Source organism: Natrix helvetica, assembly GCF_964273705.1.
Source record: "Natrix helvetica genome assembly, chromosome: 5".
NCBI classification, from domain to species: Eukaryota; Metazoa; Chordata; class Lepidosauria; order Squamata; family Natricidae; genus Natrix; species Natrix helvetica.
Window position 1 is genome coordinate 110,693,545 of NC_138551.1, and position 25,837 is coordinate 110,719,381.

Here is a 25,837-nt window from a genome sequence, read left to right on the forward strand (position 1 = left end):
TATTGTTTTAGTTCTTCTGCAGTTAGTATTATTTAACAGGATGAAGAGGCAACAGAGTATGACTGCTAGGACAGTCATCTTTCCTATGTAAGTAGCTGTTTTATTGCTTTGTGTGCTTGTTTCATCCTTAATATAGTAGTGCAAGCAATTAAAGTCTTGCTTTCTGTATCTGTCCTTTGTGCAGTTTTTTTGAGCAAAGTAAATCAATAAGGTGGTGTGCAGAAGACCGGCAAGCCAGGAATCCTTCCTCTGTAAGTAGCTGTCTTTATTGCTGGGTGTGGTGTGGTCTGTGCTGTGTTCATCCTTGAGATAGTGAAGTGCAAGCAATTAAAGTCTTGCTTTCTGTGTCTCTCCTTTGTGCAGGTTGTTGAAGCAAGGTGGTGAGATGGTGGTGCAGAAGACGCAAAAAAGGAGAGTAATTTTCCTTTTCTATTACTTTGTATGCTTGTTTCATCCTAATGCAGTGCATGCAATTAAAGTCTTGCTTTCTGTGTCTCTCCTTTGTGCAGGTTGTTGGAGCAAGGTGGTGAGGTGGTCGTGCAGAAGACGCAAAAAAGGAGAGTAATTTTCCTTTTCTATTATTTTGTGTGCTTGTTTCATCCTAATGCAGTGCATGCAATTAAAGTCTTGCTTTCTGTGTCTCTCCTTTGTGCAGGTTGTTGGAGCAAGGTGGTGAGGTGGTCGTGCAGAAGACGCAAAAAAGGAGAGTAATTTTCCTTTTCTATTATTTTGTGTGCTGGTTTCATCCCAATGCAGTGCATGCAATGAAAGAGTTCATTTCTGTGTCTCTTCTTTGTGCAGCCCATTCATTGGAGTCCGTGATACTGAAGACTGGCAAGAACAGTCATCTTCCTTCTGTAAGTAGCTCTTTTATTGTTTTTGTACTTATTTTAATCTTATTGTAGTTCATCCATTGGGGCAAAGAATTCAGTGACATTGTCTTGGCCACTCCCACCCAGTCACATGGCCGGCAAACCACTCCCACCCAGTCACATGGCTGGCAAGCCACTCCCACCAGGCAAGACATGGCCGGCAAGCCACTCCCACAAAGGAGGCCACACCCACAGAGTAGGTTCCAAAAAATTTTGAAACCCGCCACTGATCTAACAGTAAAATATGATGAAGAAGTTGGAGATGTTTATCAAGTGGAAAAAGTGGAGGTTAGAATCCTAAAAACCGAAGAGGAAAATGACCATAAAGAAATTAAATCTGCTGATATTTATGGTGATTGCTTTGTGTCTGGAAATGGAAAGAGTGAAATACTGAAAGAGGAATTAAATGGAAGGGAACTCTACCCCAGATGGCAAGACACAGAAGAAGAAAAAGTTTTGCTACTGGAAAGATACAGTTTGATAGATGGAAGTGTATAATTTAAAACTAGTTAAACTTAGTGAAATTTAGTGACAATAGATATAGTTAAATAAATAATTGATAATGATAATAATGTATACATGTGTAGTGTTATGATAAGAAATAATTGGACATGAATATTGAATGGTACCCATGAAAGGAAGATTAGAAATCTTTTTGATTATATATAAAGGTTAATAAAAAAGAACTAAGTTAGATTCAGTTAAGTCTTGATTATTAGGGGGAAAATGTTATGATACAGGATATAGTCAAATAAAGGAGGGATAATGATAACAACGTATATATATGTATGGGTACAACATAAGGAAACTGGATGTAAATTACAAACAGTGATTTGGAAAGGAGGATTAGAAAATTTTGTTACTAAATATTATGGATGTTTAGCTAGAATAGGACATAAGGATTCAGTGTTATTGGAGGATTTTAGAAATAGTAACAGTATGTGGTTATGTATTAAATCTTGGTATATTTTATGATGAAGGACGTTTAAACAATTATAGTCAAATGAAAATGGAGGTATGATGATGGTATAAATATCTGAGTTAAAATACTTGAGTTAATATGAATTATGGTTGATGACTGTGGAAGAGATGCACAAAAGTCTTTTGTAACCAACTGATACACTTTCTACAGTATGTAAAGAAGGAAGATTCTTTGTGTTGTGTTTGTTTTGAAAAGTAAAAAAAAATTACTTAAAAAAAAGTCACAAGTGAGCTAGCTCTCCAAAGAGTTGACTTGAACCTATTGTAGATCTTCTCGTTCCTAGTTCAATAACTACACCACATTACAGTCATTCCTTTTATAGTTCTATAGTTTTTGGAACTTGTATGTCATTGTATGTCAATACCATTGTCATTCTTACTCGCTGATCTAGGTCTCATCTGCTCCTTCCAGGCCTCACCATATTTTGGGACCTGGAAACTAAGCCTCCCTCTTTGATTTCAACTACAAAACTGAATCTCTTGTAAATCCATACAACCTTCAATCTCTCAATTCTTTCAAAACCTGGCTATTCCAACTGACCCGACGTTGGTTTCATGTTTTATGATTTGTTAATGGACTTTGTTTGGTTCTTCCCAAATGTGTTGTTGGATATTATTATTATGGGTGGTCACCTCATCAGCCAGATACAGCAGACAGGATTTCTATGGGATGTGGTATTCTTACCCGCCTATCGAGTGCTTCCCAGGGATCTGGGACAGGCAAGATGTTCTTGTTTGATGGTGTTAAAGGTATCATCACAGGATATAAGCTGTTCCAAGTGAAGTCACCTTTTGTAATTGATGGATGGTGATTTGGTCAACAGTGTTCAAGTGGTGCTCCTGGTGGACTGGGATTTCACCCAAGACACCATCACTGTTGGTGCTATCTTTGATCGCTTTTGCCACAATCATTCTACTTCTATTTGTGGATCTTTGTATTTTGTGACTTTCTATTCTATTGTCTCCAGATAGCGTTCACATCCACTATCCAAAATGTTTGTCTGCTATAAACAATTGTTAAATCTGGAATGTTCCTCCTGCCCCCTTCTCTTCTTCTTCTCTTCCTCCACCTCCTGCATCTCCTCTTCCTCCTTCTCTCCTTCTTCCTTCCCTTCTTCCTTCTCTTCTCTTTCTTCTCCTCTTCTTCTTTCTCCTCCTCCTCCTCTTCCTCCTCCTGCTTCTCCTTCTCCTGCTGCTGCCTGATTGAGGTGGCACACAAGTTAAATTGATCCATCAGTCAATCTAACTATCTATCTACTGATTCGTCTGGCTTCCACATCTCTTCCTGGATGGATAATAGCTAATAGAGATCAGCACTGTTTCGACCCTCTGCCATCTGCTTCTTTGCTTTCTCCTCCTTCTCTTTGCTTTCCTTCTGCTCCATCTGTTCATCACTGGAATCTTGGCGACACAGTCCTTCTTCACTGCCTCCTGGCAAACTATCAAATTTGCTCTTTGTAGGCACATCTTTGATGTTTGTGCTCCATTTCTTGATACAGCAGCTGGTGCATTTCTCTTTGCAGCTGCACCTGGCCTCGGTGGTGCATAGGTACATCCCAGCAGGGACCACCAACACCATGGCACATATAACAACAATGATATGGATCATCTGCCCTCTCTGTTCCAATTCACTGACATCACTTCCTGTCACAAACACAATACACTGGCTCTTTGGGGGCACCTGTTTCCTCAGACCTATGCACACTTTGTACTTGGTAGCAGGGAGTAAATTGTTAATGGAGTACGTGTTGATCCCAGGCCCAATGTAAACCATGTCTTTCTTAGCCTCATCGTATTTGCCAAAATAGAGGGTATACCAGGTTTCCTCCAGATTTTTAGACACGGTATACCATTCCAGAGTAATCCCATAGACCATCTGCTTGGCAATATGCATGTCGATGTAGGCCTTGTCATCTATGATGGAGGAAGAATAAGAGGATGTTGCTAGTTGAGGAGCCAGAATGTCCAGCATTGTGATAGCCGAGGCGTTGCCAAGGAAGTTGGTAGCTGTACATGTATAATTCCCCTCATCCATAAAATGGGCTGAAGGAATCACCAGTTCTGATTTGAAAGACTCTTCGCTCATGTGAGCAGTAGAAACTAGAGAAAGAAAGAGAAAGAGAGTGGAAACAAGCAATGCAATTTTCTATGTTCAGCTATAACAACCCTACAAAATGAATGGTAGCCATCTTCAAAATTGGTTTGGGATTGGGAAAAGAACCAACATGAAGATATTTGAAGGGTCCTTGGTGCTCTCTGAGCTTGGCTGTTTTCTTGCAGCTATTTCCTTCCCAAACTGGGTAACATCATAAGTGTTAGATGAATATGTTTATTTCTCAAGTATATTTATTTTTAGATATTCATTTAGATGAATATGTTTATTTTCCAAGTATATTAGATGTGTTATTAGATTATATATTATCTAATACATCTAATATATATTAGATGTATTAGATAACTACCTGACTGTAAACAAGCAGCCATTTTTGAAAGCCAGATTGCTTGGTAGAGAGAGAGACAGCATACAAATGTAATAAATAAATAACCAATAAACAAAGGAAAGAAAAAACCCCAACCACAACAACTTTCAGAGTATGGTGCAACTTGATTGAGTTTTTTGTGAAAAATGAAGGCTTTTGTTTTGTTTTGTTTGGTGCCAAAATCTCTATGCTACTCTTTTCCAACTAACTCTGACTGCTGGACTATATATATGCTGGTCTTGTTGTATTCAGGTCTTTTCCCATGTAAGATTGAGATTGTGTTTCGGTGAGGTCTCACTCGCCATCCTCAGGCTGGTGTTTTCTACTTTAAGCCAAAAACACCAGCTTGAGGATGGCGAGTGAGACCTCACCGAAACGTTGCCAAGACAATCTCAATCTTACACGGGAGTAGACCCGAATACAACAAGACCAGCATACCTACACCCTTGAAAATCTACGAAAATAAATAAATATACGGGAAAAGACCCGAATACAACAAGACCAGTGTATGTATATATGTATGTATGTATGTATGTATGTATGTATGTATGTATGTATGTATGTGTATACATACATACATATACATATACACATACATATATACATATATATATACACATCTATATATACACACATATATATACATATATATACACTATATACACATACATACACACACACACACACATATATATATATACATACACACGCACACGCACACACACACACACACACACAAATGAGAGGGAACCATTACGTGGCTACAGACTCCCGGGCAAATAGGAATATCTCAAAAAAATGGCTCCCAAGTAGTCTGTCTCTTCCAAACCTTTTTGTATGGCACATTTCATTCTACATTTATTAAATTCTTAATTAGAATTAAGTAGCCTGAGGCGATTCGTAGGAACTGATATTTATTTAAGACACAAGTAAGCAACTAGCATAACAGAACAGTGAACTCCGGTTTGACAGCTATTTATACAGCTGCTGTCAAACCGGCAACCAATCAGGAATAGGTTAGCTCCCTCTGGTGACGCCTACTGGTATTGACCAATCTGGTAGGTGTTGAGTGACAGCTTGTGCTTGCTGGCTTTGGACACAACACTGCTTCCCCCCACGTTCGCGCAGGCGTAGTCCGATAGGTAGGCTGGACGCCTACGGATTCTTCCTGAACGCCGCAAGCCCTCTGGTGTCGCTGGGGGTAGTGCAGCTGGTAAATCGGCCTTCTCAGTTCATGTGCGTCCCTCGGCAGGTGGTGGAGATGTCGTCCTGTGTTGACGTCGGTTTTCTACAGGTAGGCGGAGCGTCTCTGGATGCGGATTGGTAGGCGCGGTGACAGAGGGAGGTGAGCATGGCATGACAGGTGGGTGCGTGAACGGGTTGGGCCGGCAGGCGGCCAAGGAACTGTCCTCAATCGGCAAAGACTCAGAACGCTGGTCGATCGGGGCTTCACGGCGGCGCAGCTGGTCGATGTGACGCCGCCATTGCCTTCCGTCATTCAAGAGGACCCTATAAGAACAGGGCCCTGTTACCTCGAGTATGGTTGCAGGAACCCACTTGGTATGGCCCCCGAAGTTTTGGGCAAAGACCCAGTCCCCACAATTGAAAGACCTAGTTTGGTAAGTTCTAGGAACGGGTGGAATTTCATTATATTCCGGATGCAACCAATCAAGGGTGGTTCTAAGTCTCCTGCCCATTAGGAGTTCCGCTGGACTAAAATTGGTTAATGGACAGGGAGTGGAGTGCTGAACAAGTAAATATTGCTGAATTTTGTCATATAATGTGCCCTGTGTCATTCTGGTGAGGGCTTCCTTAACTGATCGGACCGCGCGTTCCGCTCGGCCATTGCTAGCCGGGTGGAACGGGGCCGTCAGTACCTGCCGGATTCCTAATACGGCTAAGAAAGCTTGGAAAGAGGCCGAAGTCCACTGAGGGCCATTATCTGATACAATAACATCTGGCAGCCCGTGGCAAGCAAAAATCCATTTAAGGACCCTAATAGCTACGTCAGCTGTTATAGTGGACATGGGTATTACTTCCACCCATTTGGACTAGGCGTCAACAATAACCATCAGGTTGAAACCTTGTATAGGGCCAGCAAAATCTACGTGCAGCCTAGACCATGGACCCTTTGGTGTCTCCCATTCCCTGGGCTCCGCCGTTGCTGGAGTGGGTCGCGCGGCTTGGCAATTAGGACAGCTGTTTACCCAAGCAGTAATGGCTTCATCAAGGCCAGGCCACCATACATAACTTCGGCCAAGGGTCTTCATATACACGATTCCCGGATGACCTTCATGCAGTCTTTGCAATATTTTAGTTTGCAGAGATTTAGGGACTACCACCCGATGACCCCAAAGCAGACAGCCCTGCACTATGGATAATTCTAAACGCCTTCTACCATAAGGCAAAAAATTTCCAGTCAACCCTTCGTCTGGCCACCCCCTGCGAACCCATTCTAAAATCTTAGAAAGGATAGGATCCCGGCGGGAATGGGCTGCAATGTCTGTGGAGGTAATGGGTAGCTGGAGTTCCTCAACAGCTAGAACAGGGCAAATAGGAGCCGGGTCCATAGCCTTTAACGGCAGTGGGCAGCGGCTAAGCGCGTCCGCGTGTCCTACCTGTTTTCCTGGGCGATGCTCCAACCTGTAGGAATAAGCGGCCAAAAATTCGGACCATCTCAGCATTCTTGGAGATAATATGTGGGGAGTGGGACGATCACCAGCTAATATCCCCAGTAAGGGTTTGTGATCAGTCACCAGGAGGAATTGGTGGCCGTACAGGTAATCATGAAAGCGTTTAACACCTGCCACAGCCGCCAGAGCCTCTTTATCTAATTGGCTGTAATTACGCTCAGTAGATGATAGCGTACGAGAAAAAAATGCAATAGGGGCTTCTTGACCTGAAGGCAACAGGTGAGCAAGGACAGCCCCAATCCCATAAGGGGAAGCATCGCAAGTGAGGGTTAATGGCAGCTTGGAATTAAATTGTATGAGAACAGCTGAAGATGTGAGAAGTTTTTTAACTCCTTCGAAAGCTTTGGCCTCCCTGGGGCCCCAATGCCAAACTGTGGAATTATCTAATAGTCTATGCAATGGTTCTGCAACAGAAGCCTTGTGAGGCAGAAACATTGCATAAAAATTTAAGAGTCCCAAAAAGGCTTGCAACTCCAGTTTTGAAGTAGGGGTTGGAGCCCGATGTATGGCTTCAACTTTACTGGGAGTGGGATGGATACCCTTTCCATCAATTAAGAACCCTAAGAATTCTACGGAAGATACTCCCATATGACATTTTGAACGTTTGAGCTTAAGGCCAGCAGATCTGAAACGAGATAAGATGTTCCGTATTTTGACGATGAGGTCATGTTTGCTGTTGGCAGCAACTAAGACATCGTCAAAATACGGAACCACTCCCTCCAACCCTTGGAGCAGTCGTTCAATAAGTCGTTGAAAAATGCCAGGTGCGACTGAAATGCCAAATTGAAGTCTGGTGCAGCGAAAAGCCCCCTTATGAGTCACAATAGTCTGGGCATCAGCAGATGCCTGGTCCACAGGCAACTGCTGATACGCCTGAGCCATATCTAATTTAGCAAAGATGCACCCTCTCCCCAGAGAATGCAACAAATGTTGAACGACAGGAACGGGGTATGGGTTCGAATCCAGCGCCCTATTAACTGTTGATTTATAGTCCCCACATATGCGTATAGACCCATCAGGCTTAATGGGGACAACAATAGGGGTTTCCCATGTGCCATATTCAACTGGCTCAAGAATTCCCTGAGTCACTAATTTGTTGAGCTCAGCCTCTACCTTAGCTTTAAGGGCAAAGGGAAGCCTTCTGGGTTTTAACCTAATAGGGGGCACGTTAGGATCTAGATTGAAGGAGATGGGTTTGCCCTTGTAATTACCCAAATTGTCATCAAAAACATCAGCAAACTCAGTAATCAGAGTCTCAAAGTCATTAGAGCAGGGAATGTTGTTCACGCCGTCAATGGACAGTCCGAGGGGCTGGAACCATTCAAGACCAAGTAAAGTTGAGAGCGGCTTGGCCACAACGACGAGGGGCAGTTTAGCTTTAAAAGATTTATGTTCAGCCTGGACAAGGGCAACTCCCAAGACAGGAATCAAGTTCCCTTGATAGTCGCGCAGGCGGCAAGTTGAATCACGGAGATGATCTCTGGTAATGGAAGGAAGTAATTGTTGGAGTGATGGCCAGGAAATAATTGATTTGGTGGAGCCGGAATCAATTTCCATGTGGCAAGGTTTGCCTTCAATTCGAACAGTAATAAAGATTTTCTTTGCTTTTGAAGTTGGTTCTGAAGCAGATTGAACCATCCATTCATCATTTAATGCATCAGAATTCGAGTAATCATTATTGTGAACCTGGGTAGGCTTGTGGAAACGTTTATCAAGGTTCCTGTTGTTTTGAGGAACCTGAGCAGGTAAAGCAGCTCGGCAAACTACAGCGATGTGGCCAGGACGGCCACAACGCCTACAAATAGCCTGTTTGAACCGGCAGGTGGATCGGAGGTGCTTGCCCCCACAACTCAGGCAGCCATCATTACGTTTTTTGGCGGGCTCGCCTCTGAGGTAATTTTTATACTGCATCTGGTCAATCTGCTCTGTGTCATCAGAAAAGTCACTGTTTTGTTCTAGTTGATTGTTAACAGAGGAAAATAGATTAGAAGGAGGCGGAGTGCTGAATCTATTTTGAATAATGACAGCAGATTTGTCAGCTAACTCAGAGGCTCTAGCTTCATCAATGGCAGCTTGTAAGGTCAGTTCAGGCTTGGCTAGAAGTCTACGCTGGAGTTTAGAATCTTTAACTCCACAAACAAATTGTTCAACTAGAGCATCGTCTAATTCAGTAAAGAGACAAGGAATCGCCTCGTGTCTGAGTTTGGCTACATATTGGCAAATTGACTCGTTCTCAGTCTGCAAGCACTGTCTAAAAGTATATCTCCTCGCTATCTTTGATGGAGCGGGGGAATAGTGATGTTTTAATGAAGTTATAAGTTCATCCCATGAAACAGCACTTAGGGATATCGGAGCAGATAGAGCTCTGGCCATTCGAAACATTTCAGGTCCACACGCGCTGAGGAAAAAACCTTTTTTCCTATCCTCAGAAACCTCGGTAAACTCGTGAGCCATCAAAAAACACTCGAACCTTTCTACAAAATCTTCCCATGACTCCTTTTGTGCGGAGAAAGGGGCGAAACTCGGAATGGCTGACATTCTGAAGGAAAAATTTAATTCTTGGTCTAGTTAGTGAAACACTGCATGGACGTTTGCCACTCTTTGTCGCCAGTATTAAATTCTTAATTAGAATTAAGTAGCCTGAGGTGATTCGTAGGAACTGATATTTATTTAAGACACAAGTAAGCAACTAGCATAACAGAACAGTGAACTCCAGTTTGACAGCTATTTATACAGCTGCTGTCAAACCGGCAACCAATCAGGAATAGGTTAGCTCCCTCTGGTGACGCCTACTGGTATTGACCAATCCGGGCATCTGGTAGGTGTTGAGTGACAGCTTGTGCTTGCTGGCTTTGGACACAACAACGTTAGCAGTCTTGAAAACAACCAGCCCTCGATAGGAGATGGGCGTTCCCGGATTTAGTTATAATAATAATAATAATACTTTATTTACAGTCACAGACCAAAACACGACCACTACAAAAGAGACACAGCAGCCAGTCACCAAAAGCCCAACTAAGGGAGGTTACAGCTCTCTCCTCTAATGGTCACAGCTCTCAGGAAAAACCTGGAAACCTGAGAGGTGATGTATGAGGAGACATCCCCAAGGCAATGCACAAACAAATCACAGCCATCAGGACCAGAAGGGACGATTTCAGGAAGAGACAGTAACCTAGATCTGTCCATGCTATACATAGGGCAAAATAGAAGGACATGCTCCGCTGTCTCAACCTCGGCTTTGTCACAAGGGCACAGCCACTCATTAATCGGGAGCCTCTTGAAACGACCATCCAGAAGTGCTGAGGGCAAGACATTGAAGCGAGCTAGGGAAAAAGCTCTTCTATACTTGGGAATGGTTAGGGTATAAAAATAGGAAGCCATCCTCAATCCATAGTTATTAACTTGGTTGAGAGTCAGGGGGGAGCAAGTTTTATTGGCTCTGGCTCGTAGATATTGTAAATCAATGTCCACAAGCCGTTGGACTATCCTAAATTGGGCATCCTTGAGGTCATAGTTTCCCAAGGCATCCTCCGTGAAACCTAGCAGATGGAGTTTCTTCAGCACCTCTTTCTCCCAGTGAGAAATATGGGAGTCCGTGAACACCAGGGAGAGGTAGCTGCCAGGAACTGCCAGAAAGAGCACCCGAAACCACCATTTAAAGGTGTTTATCCAGGCCATACGTTCCACCGATCAAATGCCTAGTTCCAGGTATATCGGGGCAAAACCAACACAAGGGGGAAGAAGTTTTCTAAGGAAAGCAGCCTGGGTTCTTTCAATGCAATTCTTGAAGCCCCGTATCCATATGGGAATGCTGTAAAGAGTTTGGGCCAGCATTTTGGCTTTGTAAATACGTAGGGCAGAAGGAATGAACTGGCCACCCTGGGTATAAAAGAATCTTAAAATCTGCTGGTGACTACAGGAGGCCGAGTTCAGCACCTGGGTTCGATGCCTAGTCCAGGCACCAGTGTTCTGAAATTGAATACCTAGATACTTAAAATGGAAAACCTGCTTAACAGCATTGCCACTGATATCCCACTTATACAATTTCCGGGCTCTAGTAAACACTAGTACTTTTGATTTATCATAGTTAATAGCCAAATGGTTTTCAGCACAGTAAGACCCAAATGCAGAAAGTAATCTTTTCAGTCCTGGCCTTGACAATGAAAGGAGAACCGCATCATCAGTGTAAAGAAGAAGCGGGATCTTTGTAGTTGTCAGCTTCGGGGCGTGGGACTCAATATGTCCGATGTAACCAGCCAGGTCAGATAAAAATATATTAAACAAAAGAGGAGCCAGAACACATCCCTGCCTTACTCCATTCTTAATCGGGATAGGATTAGAAAGTTCTCCCTGCAGACCACACCTGACCTGGCTGGAGGTCTGATTGTACAAGGACCTAATTAAGAACAGCAAACGTCTGTCAATAGAACTTTTAAGCAGTTTTGACCACAACAAACCCCTAGGGACTGAGTCAAATGCTGACTTTAGGTCGATGAAAGCAGTGAAGAGTTTGCCACCTGGTATAGTAGTATATTTGTCGACCAGGTGTGCTAGGGCAAAGCAGTGATCTAGTGTGGCACAGCCCGCTTTAAACCCAATTTGTTCAGCACCAATGATATTGGATTCCTCAACCCAAGTGAGGAGTCTGCGATGGAGGTATTTGGCATACAATTTCCCAATAATGGAGAGCAGGCTTATGGGGCGATAGTCAGCTGGGTTGTTTCTATTGCCTTGTTTAAAAACTGGCACAATAATTGCTAAGCTCCAGGAGGAAGGTACTCTGCCAGATGAATTAATATATGTAAAGAGTCTTGCCAAAAGAGGAATCCACCATTCAGGGTTGGATTTTAGCAGATCAGGGGGAATAGCATCAGGGCCAGGAGCTTTGCCTGACTTAAGTTCGGAGATAAACTCGGTGATCTCAGCATGGGTCACGGGTTGCCAGTCAGGGGCTACAGGAGACAGCTGTTGGTCAGGCACGGTTGAACTTGCTGACGCCTGGTAAATTGCCAAGAAATGGTTTTCCCAGTCTCTGTTAGAGATGCAGCATAGAGGGAGTTCCCGATGGCCCGGCAAAGAGCTGGCAGCAATTTGCCAAAATAATCAGGTGTCCTTCTGCTGGATAGAGAGGAGAAGTAAATCCCACTTCTCTCTCTCTTTAGCTTTCTTTTTCTTAGCAATTAATCCTTTGTACTCCCGCTTCAGGCGGTAGTAGTCCTCTGGTAGGCGTTGGTCCCCTCAGTTGCGGTAGAGCAGGTAAACCCATTTAATCTGGTTCCTAAGCATCAAGCAATCTTTGTGAAACCAAGTATTACTTCGTGATTGATATAGACCACTTGGCCCACAGATGGCTCCTTTGGACACTGTTAATTAGTGATTCAAAGGCCAAGACTATCTCCAAGCCACTGCTTGCTAGTACCTGATTATACAAGTTGAGACACTCCGGAGATGATAAAAAGGAGTGAAACTTTTTTTCAATATTGGGAGACCATTTGATCCTCCTTGTGTACGAGGCCACATAGGGATCTAATATCTGAGGGCCCCTAGGGAGATGTGTATTTGAAAAAAGCTCAATGATTGTAACCAGGGGGTAGTGGTCGCTCTGCGTAAGGCAATCCACATAAAAAGCACGGACTGCCTCTCTTAAGGGTCGAGATACCAGTACAAATCAATAACACTACTCCCACGTAAGGAACTAAAAGTAAATTCGCCAGCCAGATCACCTAGGGTACACCCATTAAGAATTATCTTGTTGTGTTGAGCTGCTAGAAGGGCTAACTGGATGCCAGCAAAATTTGTTAATTCGTCCTTAGAATGTCTGGCTGAAGTCAGATGACCTATGGCCTGGAGGGTTTCTTGGGGGTAGAGTGCCTCTATCGCTGGAGGGACTTGAGCTCCCAGACGGGCGTTAAAGTCACCCCCTATTAGGATGTACATTGCTGGGAATTTAGTTTCCATACAGGTAATATAGTTCTCCAGCGTGCCCCATTGAGCCTTGATATCGGCTTGCTTCCTCGCCGGGGGAAGATAAACATTGAACACTAACAGTTTACTACGTCCTCTCTTAATTAAAAGTGCCATAGCTAAAGAGCCACAGGAGGGTAGTTCCACTGTCTCCACTTTCAAAGAAGTAGAGACCAAACAAGCTAGACCACCTTTAGGCCTCCCTGCCATAGATTGTCTAATAGTGGCCAATGAGATGGCCGTAAACACTGAAAAGGATATCATATCACAAGCCCAGGCCTCCTGAAGCAGGATCACATCGAATGAGTGGATATAGTTAGCAAATTCTGCAGTGCCGCATCTTCGCCCCCAGCCTGCAATGTTCCATGAAAGGCACTTGAGTGTGCAGGGAGGGGGGTTTAGTTGATCATACAAGTTTTACTCAATGTCAAGGCTGCTGGTACTTCTATATACAGTCATTACACCTGGTTTTTATTCCTTTTTTCACAACTTTTTTTGCCCACCAATGAGGTTTATGTACCAATCTATTTTGTCTGCTTATTTCAGCAATCCCCATTTTTAAAAAAAAAATCCAAATGGATTACAGTTATCATTTGAGCTATTGATTGACAGTTGACAGTTGGGTGGGCGAATGTCCCACATCATAATCATCCATACTCATAATCAGGCATGGTAGCTCAGTGACTTAATGACTCTTGAGAAACGGTTTCAGCTCCAGCAGTTCAAGCCCAAGCACTGCGTGGCAAGGTGGACTCCTGTCACTCATCTCAGCTTTTGTCCACCTAACAGTTTGAAAGCATGTTCTATGTGAGTAGATAGAGAGATACTACTTTGGTGGAGAGGTGAACTGGTACTCTGTGTAGGCAGTCAGATTCCTGAGGGCTCTGAACTTCCCTGGTTGCAATACTTGCTTGCAATGCAGATCCCAGAAGGGCATTGGGTGATGCTGCAGGCAGAGCCGTTCATCTTTCTCTCTGATGGAAGCTGGCTTGCCCTCCTGTAGCACACTTTGGGAAGCACACAAATGTGTCCTACAACAGGGCTGGTACCCTAGCAAGCCAAACTACTACTCTGCAATAGCTTTGTGGTCTCCTGGCTACTGTTACAAGGCCACACACTAATCATCATCATCACCACCATCATTATAAGGTTCATAGATCAATCAACTGCACCTATGTTGGGAACAAACTTGGACATAAAATTTTAACACCAGTGGTGGGCAAACAAGGAACAAACCCCACACAGTGCCCTGACTCAGTCACTAAAATGCAATATCTGAATGATTTGCTTGATTCTTTTTTTGATCCTCAGATACATAAAGATGTAATGTAATGTAATGCTGCCTAATACATCAATTTCTGCCTTTCAGCTTTCGATACTATTAAACAGGACAGATATGTTTTGAAAAAGCATGAGAGATGCTGAAGAAAGGAGAACAGGATTTAAGTGTTCCTCAGCAAATTCAAATTAATTTCAATTGGAGGTAATCATGATTTCCTTATAATTAATGTCCACAGCTCAATACTGTTAAGGATCCTTAGTTCTTGTGATAAATATTATGTACTACATCCCAGCCAATGTACAGAACAGACTTCAAAAAATGAAAGTAAGAAAGCAAACGATATACTGCCAGAGTATGAATTTTCATAGACTGGAATAGATGAGTCAATGAATAGGCATAGCAACTGGGTCATCCAATGAGGGCTGTTTTGGAAACAGAAGCTTAAGCTTGGAGTCTGGGTGTGGTTTAGCTGAGAATTGAAAATGAAACTAGTCTGTAAGCTCTGAGCTCTGAATATGCTGCTCTGAGAAGTAAACTAGTATAAACTTGTCTGTCTGCTCTGAATTCTGAACTGAAAACTGATCTCTGCTGAATTGTAACATCTACCACATTGGGAGAATCAGCTATTGGTATTATAAATTTACTTCATGTGTATATAATGAAGTTAATGAATTCTGCTGCATCAGTTACCTGTATATGCTTTCTGGATTTGATTTTCTGCAACAAACTCTAACAGGTTATGGACCCAGAGCACACAGAAAGATTGAACTGTAATTAGCTAAATGGCTGCCTGTGTTAATAGAGAAACCAGGCAGAAAGCTTAGAGAATGGCTGCTGTTGAATTCAAGGAGAGCTCTCTGCCTTGTTTGGGACAGAAGAACTATATAATTTGGGCTGCAAAGATGGAGTGTTTCCTGAAGGCTAAGAAACTCTGAGATATTGTTGTTAATCCACAGGCACCATTGGCAGCTGCAGAGCAAAGACAGCAAGATAAAGCAATGGCTTATATCATCTTTAGAAGATGATCAATTTATCACTGTAGCTAATTTAAAGACTGCATATGAGGCTGGCTGAAGTTGAGAAGTGTGCATGTTAGTGTGTCAGCATGCAATATTGTGCAATTATCAAGAAAATTATACAGAGCCTGTTTGCAACCAGGAGAATCTGTGCAACAGCATTTTGTAAAACTGCAAACTTTATTTGTGGCGTTAGAACAGAGTGGAATGCAGTTTCCTGAGTCTCAAAAGGTGCTGTTGGTGTTGGTCTGGATGAAACATAGGACATTGTTTCTGCAGTTTTGAATGCAAACCAGAGCAGGAGTTGCATTTGGAAGCCTTAAAGGCTTGTTTGATTACTGAGGAGAACAAGCACCATTTTAGGAAAAAACACAAGGAGATAACCATGAGATGGGGGCCCAAGGAGCAGAAAGAGAAAAGCAATTGAAAATTCCACAGACTGGCTGTCTGCAGAGACCCTGATAATAGAAGAGATCAGATTACAACCCAGCAAAGATTTTCTATGAAGAAAAAACAGCCCAGCAATAGGGCCAGTGTTTCATTTGTGGATAAACTACACATTTAAAGAAGAACTGTTTGCAAAGGAAAAAATATTTTCAAGGACAAAACTATTTGCTAGACAAAAAGGACTGTTTGCAAGGAAGACAATTAACTGATGGACAGGTTGCTGTGGCAAAAGTCAGCTATTGCAATAGCAAACACAAATTGTTAATAAACAGTGGCACAAGTCAAACAATTGTTAACAATTCTAAATTGTTTTATATAATGAATCCAGCTGCTGGAGATGCAGTAGCCTTCACAAAGGGCAGAAGGCTAAGGTCTTTGGAAGAGGCAGTGTGTAAATTCCATATCTGGAAAAGAGGTTTAATGATTTATTATGTGTTCCTGAAATGGAGCATAATTTGCTGAGTGTCTCTAGTTTAGACAAGCAAGGATTTGAGACCACATTTGCAAATGGAAGCAAATACAAGTCTATGGAAGTGTCAGGCCTGTAGTTATGTTCTTTTTAGGATCTTTGGCCTGCCACACTTTCTTATAATTTTCTATGCTGTTTCATTAGTGTAGTAGTTGGGAGGGGGGAATAGAAAGGAGTAGGATTGTGGAATGTATTGTTGACATTCTTTTATAGAAGCTCAAGGTCATCTTTTGTCTCAGCACCTCGACACCTGACCGGAAGCAGAGGGGTGTAGATGCCAGCGTGGAAGATGATGATGGATTTGTGGGTGTGGGGATAGATCATGAACTTTCAACTGGGTGGAATTCCAGGATGCAAATCAGTGTTGGAATTCCATAGACATGCTAACTTGCCTGTAGAATAAATTGGACCTTTAAGAATAACTGCCTTGGACAATGATTTAATTCTGCATGGTATTTAGAACGCTAACATTATTCCAACACTCTCCTTTAAAATAATTCACTAGCACCCTCCCCCTCGCAAGGGGGGGGGGCTGGTGATGGAGGGGCTGGTGATGGGGGGTGCTGAATTCCCAACGCTGACCGGGACAGCGTAAAATATCAGCGAAGAAATAATGAGAAAGCTTTTGGTGATAAGAAGCTGAGTGCCGGAACTTCAAAGGCAATGGAATGCTGCTTCCAGTTTTATTGCTTCTGGCAAGAGGATGGAGGGGGCTGGGAAAGACTTTTCTACACCCAGTTAGAAGATGAAAGGAATGGAGATTCAAGCCATCCCCACGCAATCATCTCTGATGGGGCTTCCCGAACCTTTCGAACAACTAACCGTGAGTGCATGCTTCCCCTCCTTCCCCCCAGCTTGGAAGCAAGGCTTGGAGAGAAAAAAAACCTAGAACGGAAGTTTGGACTCCTTCCAGATGGCAATAAATGAAATGGCTTATTACCCTGCATCTAACTGGGAGACAGATTCCCTTTCAAAATGGGAATTTCAACCTAGGCAGGAAGAAGGGATTTGGCCAGCATCTTTCACTTGCCAGCCACCACAAATGGGGCTGCAACCAGTAAATGAAACAAAACCAGATTGGGTTTTCTTCCCAGATTTTGGATGGATGAGATGCCACTGGCCACTTCCTTTGCCATCAGCATGGGAAAATGCTCCAAGCCAGCAGAGGGCACCTACTTGGCCCATAACTCCTCCAAGCCAGCAGGAGGGTCCTTGGCACATAAAACCCCCTAGCCAGCCATCATTGGTTGAGCTGCAACCTGTGAAGCAGGCAACCCCAGGATGGGTCTTAATCCCAGGTCATGGAAGGGAGGGATGCCAGTGGGCACCTGCCCTCCCTCAGCAGATGGCACCATGGCAGAAAGCTGGGCAGTGGCCAACCGAGGGATTGACCTCCCCACCGGTTCCAGTCTCCCCTGCAAGGCCCCAAAAGGTTCTTACCAGACCTTTCTACAGAGAAGAAATCTCCCTGAAAGAAGGTATTATCAAAGGGAGGCCTGCAGGATGGATGGCGGGAAAATGTGCACCTGCAAGGCCCCAAGTGGTTCTTACCCCACCTTTCTACAGAGAAGAATTCTCCATGGAAGAAGGGATTACCAAACAGAGGCCTGCAGTGTGGATGGCGGGAAAATGTGCACCTGCAATGCCCCAAAAGGTTCTTACCCCACCTTCCTACAGAGAAGAAATCTCCATGGAAGAAGGGATTACCAAAGAGGTGCACCTGCAATGCCCCAAAAGGTTCTTACCCCACCTTCCTACAGAGAAGAAATCTCCATGGAAGAAGGGATTACCAAAGAGAGGCCTGCAGGATGGGAAGCGGGACAAGGTGCATCTGCAATGCCCCAAAAGGTTCTTACCCCACCTTCCTACAGAGAAGCAATCTCCACCATGGAAGAAGGGTTTACCAAGGGGGAAGCTGCAAGTTGGAGAGCAAGGCAATGTGATGAAAAGGTTCCTAAATTTAGAGATGTAACTAGGTTCCATTCCTCGTGGGAGCCAATAAAATGCCACCATTGCTGTCAAATTGGCCACAGAGCGTCAGAGTGCTTGGTCTGAACCCTTGGTCTGAAGCTACTTGGGTGAACAGTGGGAACCAAAAAGTGGAGCACTCTGACGCTCTGTGGCCAATTTGACAGGAGGTCCTTTGCGGGCGGCCAGTTCTAGCTGCCTGCAAAGGACTTCCCCACGTTTGCTTTGCTGAACACGGGGTGACTGACGGTAGTTTGAGCGGCACAGCTGGCCCCTAGGAGGTCCTAGGAGACCGGCTGTGCCTTGTAAGCTCGCCCATGCTAACCCTAACCAGGACAGAAAATCTGAGGCCCCTCAGCCTCCAGAGCCTGTGACATTAGAAATCACAGTTGGAAACTGCTGCGGGGTGCTTTCTTGTCACGTGCACGGCTGTGCAGCCGCGCACCATAGAGGGAACATTGGCCAGAACCCATTCCTTCAAGTTGCGGTCCCTTCTAGCAAGGCCCAAACTGGTCACGGGGTGGGCAGAGACCTCCAACCACCTCCCACTCTGGAGAGCTGCTGTGTCTCATTGCAGGCCCACACAATCTCCCCGCCACCCCATTGACCTGGGTATGCTCCTGGCTCTGCTGGGCAGCCACTCCTTCATGTCCTTTTGCCAGCTGCAGTTGGCTTACTCCTGGTGATCCTTCCAGGCAACTCCATCACTCTGGCCACATCTGGATGAGCCCTGGGTCAATCAGCAGCCCACGTGCCACCGCCATGTGACCACTCTGGGGGTGCAGTGCCCACCCATATGCAGCCGGAGTGGCGGGGCTGCCCCAGAGGGTCTCTCCTGGTCAGGAAGAATCACCAGGAGAAAGACAACTGCAACTGGCAATGAGGCACGAAGGAGCAGCCGCCCAGAAGCTGCTGTGTCCCATTGCAGGTGCCCAGGGTGGCCCTGACTCCCCACCACCCGGCTGCCTCCAGCCCCGTGCAACCTTCCCATCACCCCACCAACCTAGGGACACAGCCATCCAGCAGAGCCAGGAGTCAAGGTCACACTGGGCGCCTGCAATGGGATGCAACAGCGGCTAGGTGCCCGCTCCTTTGTGCCCCATTGCCAGCTGCAGTTGACTTTCTCCTGGTGATTCTTCCTGGCCAGGAGAGACCCTCCAGGGCAGCCCTGCTGCTCCAGACGCATCCAAGTGGCTACTGCGCCCCCAGAGTGGTCACATGGCAGTGGCACATGGACTTATGACCGACCCAGGGCCCACCTGGGTGCACCCAGAGTGATGGGGCTGCCCCGGAGAGGAAGGATCACCAGGAGAAAGCCAACTGCAGCCAGCAACTGGACACGAAGGAGTGGACATCCAGCAGAGCTGGGAGTGTCCTCAGGTTGGTGGGGTGGAAGAGAGGTTGCACAAAGAAATTTTTGCCAGCTAGAAGGGATGTGTGTGTGTGTGAGAGAGAGAGAGGGAGAGGGAGACAGAAAGAATAAGAGAGAAAGGAAGAGAAAGGAAGAAAGGAAGGGAGAGAGAGAAAAAAGAGAGAGAGACAAAGAGAGAGACAGAGACAGAGACAGAGAGAGAAAGAAAGGAAGAAAGAAAGAAACAAGAAAGAAAGAAAGAAAGAAAGAAAGAAAGAAAGAAAGAAAGAAAGAAAGAAAGAAAGAAAGAGAACTTATGATCACAATTGAGCCCAAAATTTTGGTTGCTAAGCAAGAACGTTGTTAAGTGAGTTTCACCACATTTTACAAGTTGTCCATTCCCACATGGTCACATGACCACCAAGCCACATCCACAAAATAGGCCACACCCACAGAATAGGTAGTAAAAAAATTGAAACCCACCCCTCTACCTGCAAATTTGGTTGGGCCAATGCAAGCCAGTTTGGCAGGAGCAAAAATATGCACTAGTCATTGCAGATGAGTACAGAAGGTTTGGGTTCTGCTATTTACTAAAGAGATGCTACAGAAATTTAAGCAATGGGTAAACTTTGTAGAAAGAAGATATAAACAACAGGTATGTCAGTTGCAAACTGACAGAGGTTCAGAATTCATGTCAGCAAGTTTTCAACAATGGTTGGGATAGTTACGCAGCTGAGAATGGTGCAGCTGAGAGATGGAATGGGGTCTTTCAAATCATGAAGGATTCACTGCTGGAGAACTCTGGTCTGAGCAGGTCATATTGGGGTGAAGCCATGTTGACTGTGTCAGGCCTGCAACCATGTTCCTTTTGGATCTTTGGCCTGTCACAGTTTCTATTATTCTACTATGCTGTTTCTATAGTGGGGAATTGGGACGGGGGATAGTACTGAGCAAAATGCTATGTAGCCAAAATAAAATTCCTTTCTAGAATGCCAAGGTCATCCTTTGTCTTGGCACCTCTGCACCTGACCAGAACTGGATGGGTGGAACTGCCAGAATGGCAGTGGAAGATTGGACCATGTGATGGACTTGTGGGTATGGGGGCAAGGTCTTGAACTTTAACCTGGGTGGGAAAAACCCAGAAGCTTCAGATTTGGATTTCTCAGATGTGCCAACATGGCTCTCTTAATAAATTGGAACCTTGAGCAACACTTTGCCGTGGACTCTTGGATGCTACTTGGAATGCTGACATTCTGCTAATTATTTAATTGATAGGCTATGGAGTTTATCAATTAATGATACTCCATATGCAGTGCTATATGGGAGAAAGCCATCTCTAGCACATTTAAGGGTTTTTGGAAGCAATGTGTGGGTGTATATTCCAAAAGCAATTAGAAGAAAGGGACAACCAAAGGCTAGAAAGCTCAGGTTTATGGGCTATGAGCCAGGCTCAAAGAGCTATCGTTTTAGGGATGGAAGCAAGAGAATAGTAATTTCAAGGTCTGCAAGCTTTGCAGAGCAAAATTGGAACAGAATTGATGCAAATGTTTGGAATAATTCACTTAATGATGGTAAGTCACTTAGTGGTGGTAACTCACTAAGTGACAGTGACAGTGTTCTGGGAGAAGAAGCTGAAAAAGTAATGAAGCAAGAGAGGGTTGAAGCACAGGAGCAATCAATGCCCTGCAGGTCAGAGCCATGAAACAAAAGAATTCCACCTGACAGGTATTCTGCTAGTAAAGTAAAGGTGTGTAATGTATGATATGAGCCAAGGAACTATCAGGAGGTATTGGCATTACCTAAAATAGAACAAGTAAAGAGGAAAGAAGCCATGGACAAGGAAATGAAATACATGGGTGAACATAATGTGTTTTGTTCTATGTCTTTGACTTTGCCACAGGGTAGCAAAGCTGTAGGATGTAAATGAGTGTACCAAAAGAAAGTACTACCCAATAATGAAATACAATATAAAGCAAGGTTAGTGGCACAAGGGTTTTCACAAATGAAAAATGTGCACTATGATGAGGTATTTGCGCCAACTGTAAAGTGTGAAAGCATAAGGCTGGCACTAGCATTGGCAGCGGCACATGGCCATAAAATTTGGCATTTTGATATAACCACTGCATTCCTCAATGCTGTATTAGAGGAAGAAATGTACATGACTCAAGCACCAGGACATGAAAGTAAAAAGCGCAACACGGTGTATAAATTGATCAAGGCAATTTATGCCCATTTATGAAGCAGTCAGCCAGGAATTGGAATATATATGTATGTTTAGATACTGCATTGAAGGTTCAGGAGTTGCAAGGCTGATGCATATACACTGGAAAGTTACAAGGTGGGGCTTGCCAACTATTAGCATTTGTGGGTGATCTTTGTTTCATTGCAAAGGATGTATCACAGTAAAAAGGATTCTCGGGTATTTAAAGGGAACTGTGAGTGTGGGTCTTCAAATACAGGTATCTGAAGAATATTAAAGTAATTGATATGTCTGTTCCAGTTATGAAGAGAGGAGTGTCAGAGTATGAATATTCATAGATTGTAATAGATGAGCCAATGAATAGGCATAGCAACTGGGTCAGCCAATGAGGGCTGTTTTGTAAACAGAAACTTAAGCTTGGAGTCTGGGCGTGGTTTAGCTGAGAATTGAAACTGAAACTAGTCTGTATAAGCTCTGAGTTTGCTGCTCTGAGAAGTAGACTAGTTTAAACTTGTCTGTCTGCTTTGAACTCTGAACTAAAAACTGATCTCTGCTGAACTGTAACTTCTACCACATTGCAAGAATCAGCTATTGGTATTGTAAATGTACCATATTTTTCCCAAAAAAAGAGGGTGAAAATCTGGGTGCGTCTTATACACATAATACAGCATTTTGGCCTCCTGAAACCCTGCCCCCTTCACAAAAATGGACGTGCAGAGGGTTTCGAAGGCCTGCAAAGTGCTCCTGGGGGCTAGGGAGGGCAAAAACGAGTGAAAATGGGCCATTTGTTATCATTTTGCCCCCACAGCCCCCAGGAGCACTCTACAAGCCTCCTAAGGCTATGCATGCCCCTTTTTGGGCAAAAAATGGGCTATTTTTTGCTCACTTTTGTCCCCTCCCCCCAGCCCCCGGGGCATTTTGCAGGTCTCTCAAACTCTGCATGCTCTGTTTCTCACAAAAAAATAGCCATTAAGGATGTACAATGAAAAAGGCCCTTCTTGGGGCTGGCTCCTTCTGTATGGAACTTAATTCATCCCATGGTACAAATGAGCCCCCATACGGATCCTTTTCCAAAAGGCCCTAAAAGCCTGGTTTGGTCTGCAGGGCCTCTGCTCCTCAGAAATGAACATGGTGCTGATCCAGTTGAGTTGTGTTGAGAGGATGGGATAGGATTCTTTCTCTTTTTTAATGTGCTGGATTTTTAAATGCTATAAGCTGTTTGTAATCACCTATATGTGAGTTGGACAGCTATATAAATTGGTTTAATAAATACTAAACAAATAAAAAGAAGAGATCCTGATTAAAAATATCTCCTACTTCTGCCCTAATTTTAATAGCAGACTTAAGGTGAATTTTACTTGTATGAAAATGGTTCAGGTATTGAGTAGGTTTTGTGTTTAAGCATTGGCAAATCAAAGGTGCTTTTTCAAGAGGCAATTGGACTTTCTGGTGTTTCTTTGAAGAAGTTTTGCTTCTCATCCAAGAAGCTTCTTCAACTCATCTTCAAAGAATAAACAAAAAAGTTCAGTTGCCTCTTGAAAAGCAACGATGACCTGGATGACTGAGAATTGGCAACTCAGTTTGCCAATGAAGTAAAATGAATGGTTTTCTCCCATTAATAAGGTAAATAAACCAGCATAATTGGTATAGAGATTAATCACCAATTAGAAGAATTTCAAAGAAGAGGAAGAAAAATTATTTGCCAAAATTCACAGTTGTTATAAAATAAGAATATTTTATGTTAAATATTTTAGCTTGGAGTCACACTTACCATTAAGCCCACGTAAGTGTTTTAATGGATAGTTCCACCAAATTTTTGGCGAAGGATTAGCTTTTACCAAACAAGTCAATGTTGAATTTTCTCCAAGAAACACTGTAATATTTGGTTTGGAACATGTCACAAAAGGTCTCCTGCAGCTATTCAGCTCCACTTCGTGGAAGTATTTTCCTGCCCTAGATTTAGGATTTGCACATGTTAAATAGGAATTTATGAGGACCATGGGTGGGCCTATAGAATTGATGAACTGGACAAACCCTCGCAGGCGGCAGTCACAAATCCATGGGTTATCATGCAAAGACAAGACGGTACTAGAAACGCTCTCTGCTTTCTTCTCCAGCTGCTGGAGTTTTTGGTAGACAGGCCAATTATAGAACACTTCTTTAGAGATGACAGTAAGCTCATTGCAAGATAAGTCTAAGTAGGTCAACCTGGAAAGGTAACGTAAAGCATGTTCTGGTAGGACATCAATCTTGTTGCATTTCAGATCAAGGATTTCTAAAGCTGATGTATCGCGGAACGCTGTCCATGGTACTGAACGCAACCGGTTCCCTTGAATTCTTAGCTCCTTCAGCTCCTTCAGGTGCTCAAGACTTTTTAGATCCATCACTGTGATGTTATTAAAATTAAGCCAGAGGTATTCCAAGCTGCTAACATTAGAGAAGGTGCCGCGAAACAGTTCTGTCAGCAAAGAATTTTCGATTCTGATTTTTTTGATATCTTGAGGGATCTCCTCTGGGATCTTTCTCAAAAATGTTGATACGCAAAACAAACTCCTAAAAATTAAATCAGAAAATGGAACAATGTTGTGATGGGTAGCTTACATTCATTTTTAATTTACTCTGTGTTGTGTCATACAACCTGGTGGATTTTCACTTCTCTCCCTCACTCCAGAACCTTAACAGTGATATTGGTTATTCTTCATTTCCAAGTTATTCTACAGTATCCAAAATCTCTCAATATTACAAGAATAAATCACATAAATATATTTCAAGCATATAATAATATACATCTGGGTTGAATCTGGCTGTTGGCAGGCAAACATTTCCACTAAAAGCCAAGGAATGGTATCTGCTTATCAATCATATCTAAGTTTCCCTTCTTTTATATTGACATCTGGATGGGCTGTCAGCCTGGATATTTATTAATATATTCATTTCATGACAAATCTTGGCTGAATTTCTCCATAGGAAGTTATTCAATATTATACTTTTGTCAAATATTCTTACCTTCCAAGTGTATCGTTGAAACAGGAGCATCCGGTGACACAATCCGAAGTTTCTGGATTTATCCCAGAGAAGTAAAAAAGCAAAATAAGGGAAAACATGTGACATGAGAGGAAGAGTTCCATCTTCTTCCTCAGTAAATCAATATGGTTTGCTTTTGTAACAGAGAGAACAAGCATCCCAAATCCTATTAAGTCTAATCTTTCTTAGCAGTAGGGCAAAATTGCTTCTGAAGGACTTGTGTGCAATGTGTTTCTGTTAAGCTTAGGTAACCAACTGCAATGCTAAAAGGAGAATATATTCTATTAAAAAAGAAATTGAAATGTATCACCAGCCAAGACATTCTTGGCAGTTAAGACAGAAGGCAAGCAAGATTGGAAGGAATCTTGGAGGTCTTCTAGTCCAACCACCTGCTCAAGTAGGAGACCTTAGCCCAGTGATGGCAAACTTATTCAGCACTGAGTGCCAAAAAAGGAGAGTGCATGCGCGCTCCTCTGGGCAGCAACCTAGAAGAGAAGCTGCCAAGGGGCATGTGCACACGAAAAATGAACTTCCAGTTTCCAGCGTGTGAATGCATGCCAGCCACCTAGTCTTCTGGTTACTGGCACACATGCACACATCACAATCAGCTGGCCAGCACACATGCTCACACCAAAAAATGGAAGACCAGCTCTTCCAGTTTCCGGCACTTCCACATGCATGAAGGCCAGCTCATCGTCGCGCATGCCAGGTGACATGGCTCCATGTGCCACTTCGGGCATGCATGTCATAGGTTCGCCATCATGGCCCTAGCTTCTGATAAATCTCAATTTATCAGAGAGTTATCTGGGCAGCCATCCTGGTTTCCTTTGAGATCTCTTATTTTTCTTCTTCATTGGTATTGTGCTAGATTGGGCTTTTATAATCTCAGTCTTCAAAGTTTCCCAAGCTTCTTGGGTTGTTTCCCCCTTGAGGATTTTCATCCATGGAATCTTTTCCAAGGTCTCTAAGTTTTTTGAAATCACTTCTCTTAAAGTCCAATATCATCGTTTGATTTCCCCCCCCCCCCTATTCCTTGTGCTTTACATAATGTTGAATACCAATATTGAATCATCATTTTTGCACATACCCC

The 25,837-nt window shown here is 43.6% G+C and overlaps 1 protein-coding gene across 1 annotated transcript; it reads right to left on the reverse strand.

The window, feature by feature from the left end:
- Window positions 1–3,153: 3,153 nt before the first annotated feature.
- Window positions 3,154–24,827, reverse strand: LRIT2 (leucine rich repeat, Ig-like and transmembrane domains 2; the record flags this gene model as incomplete). Its single annotated transcript, XM_081954113.1, has 3 exons — window positions 3,154–3,953; window positions 23,495–24,276; window positions 24,730–24,827. 3 exons carry the CDS (start codon window positions 24,825–24,827, stop codon window positions 3,154–3,156), a joined length of 1,680 nt encoding a protein of 559 aa, XP_081810239.1.
- Between the last annotated feature and the right edge of the window lie 1,010 nt (window positions 24,828–25,837).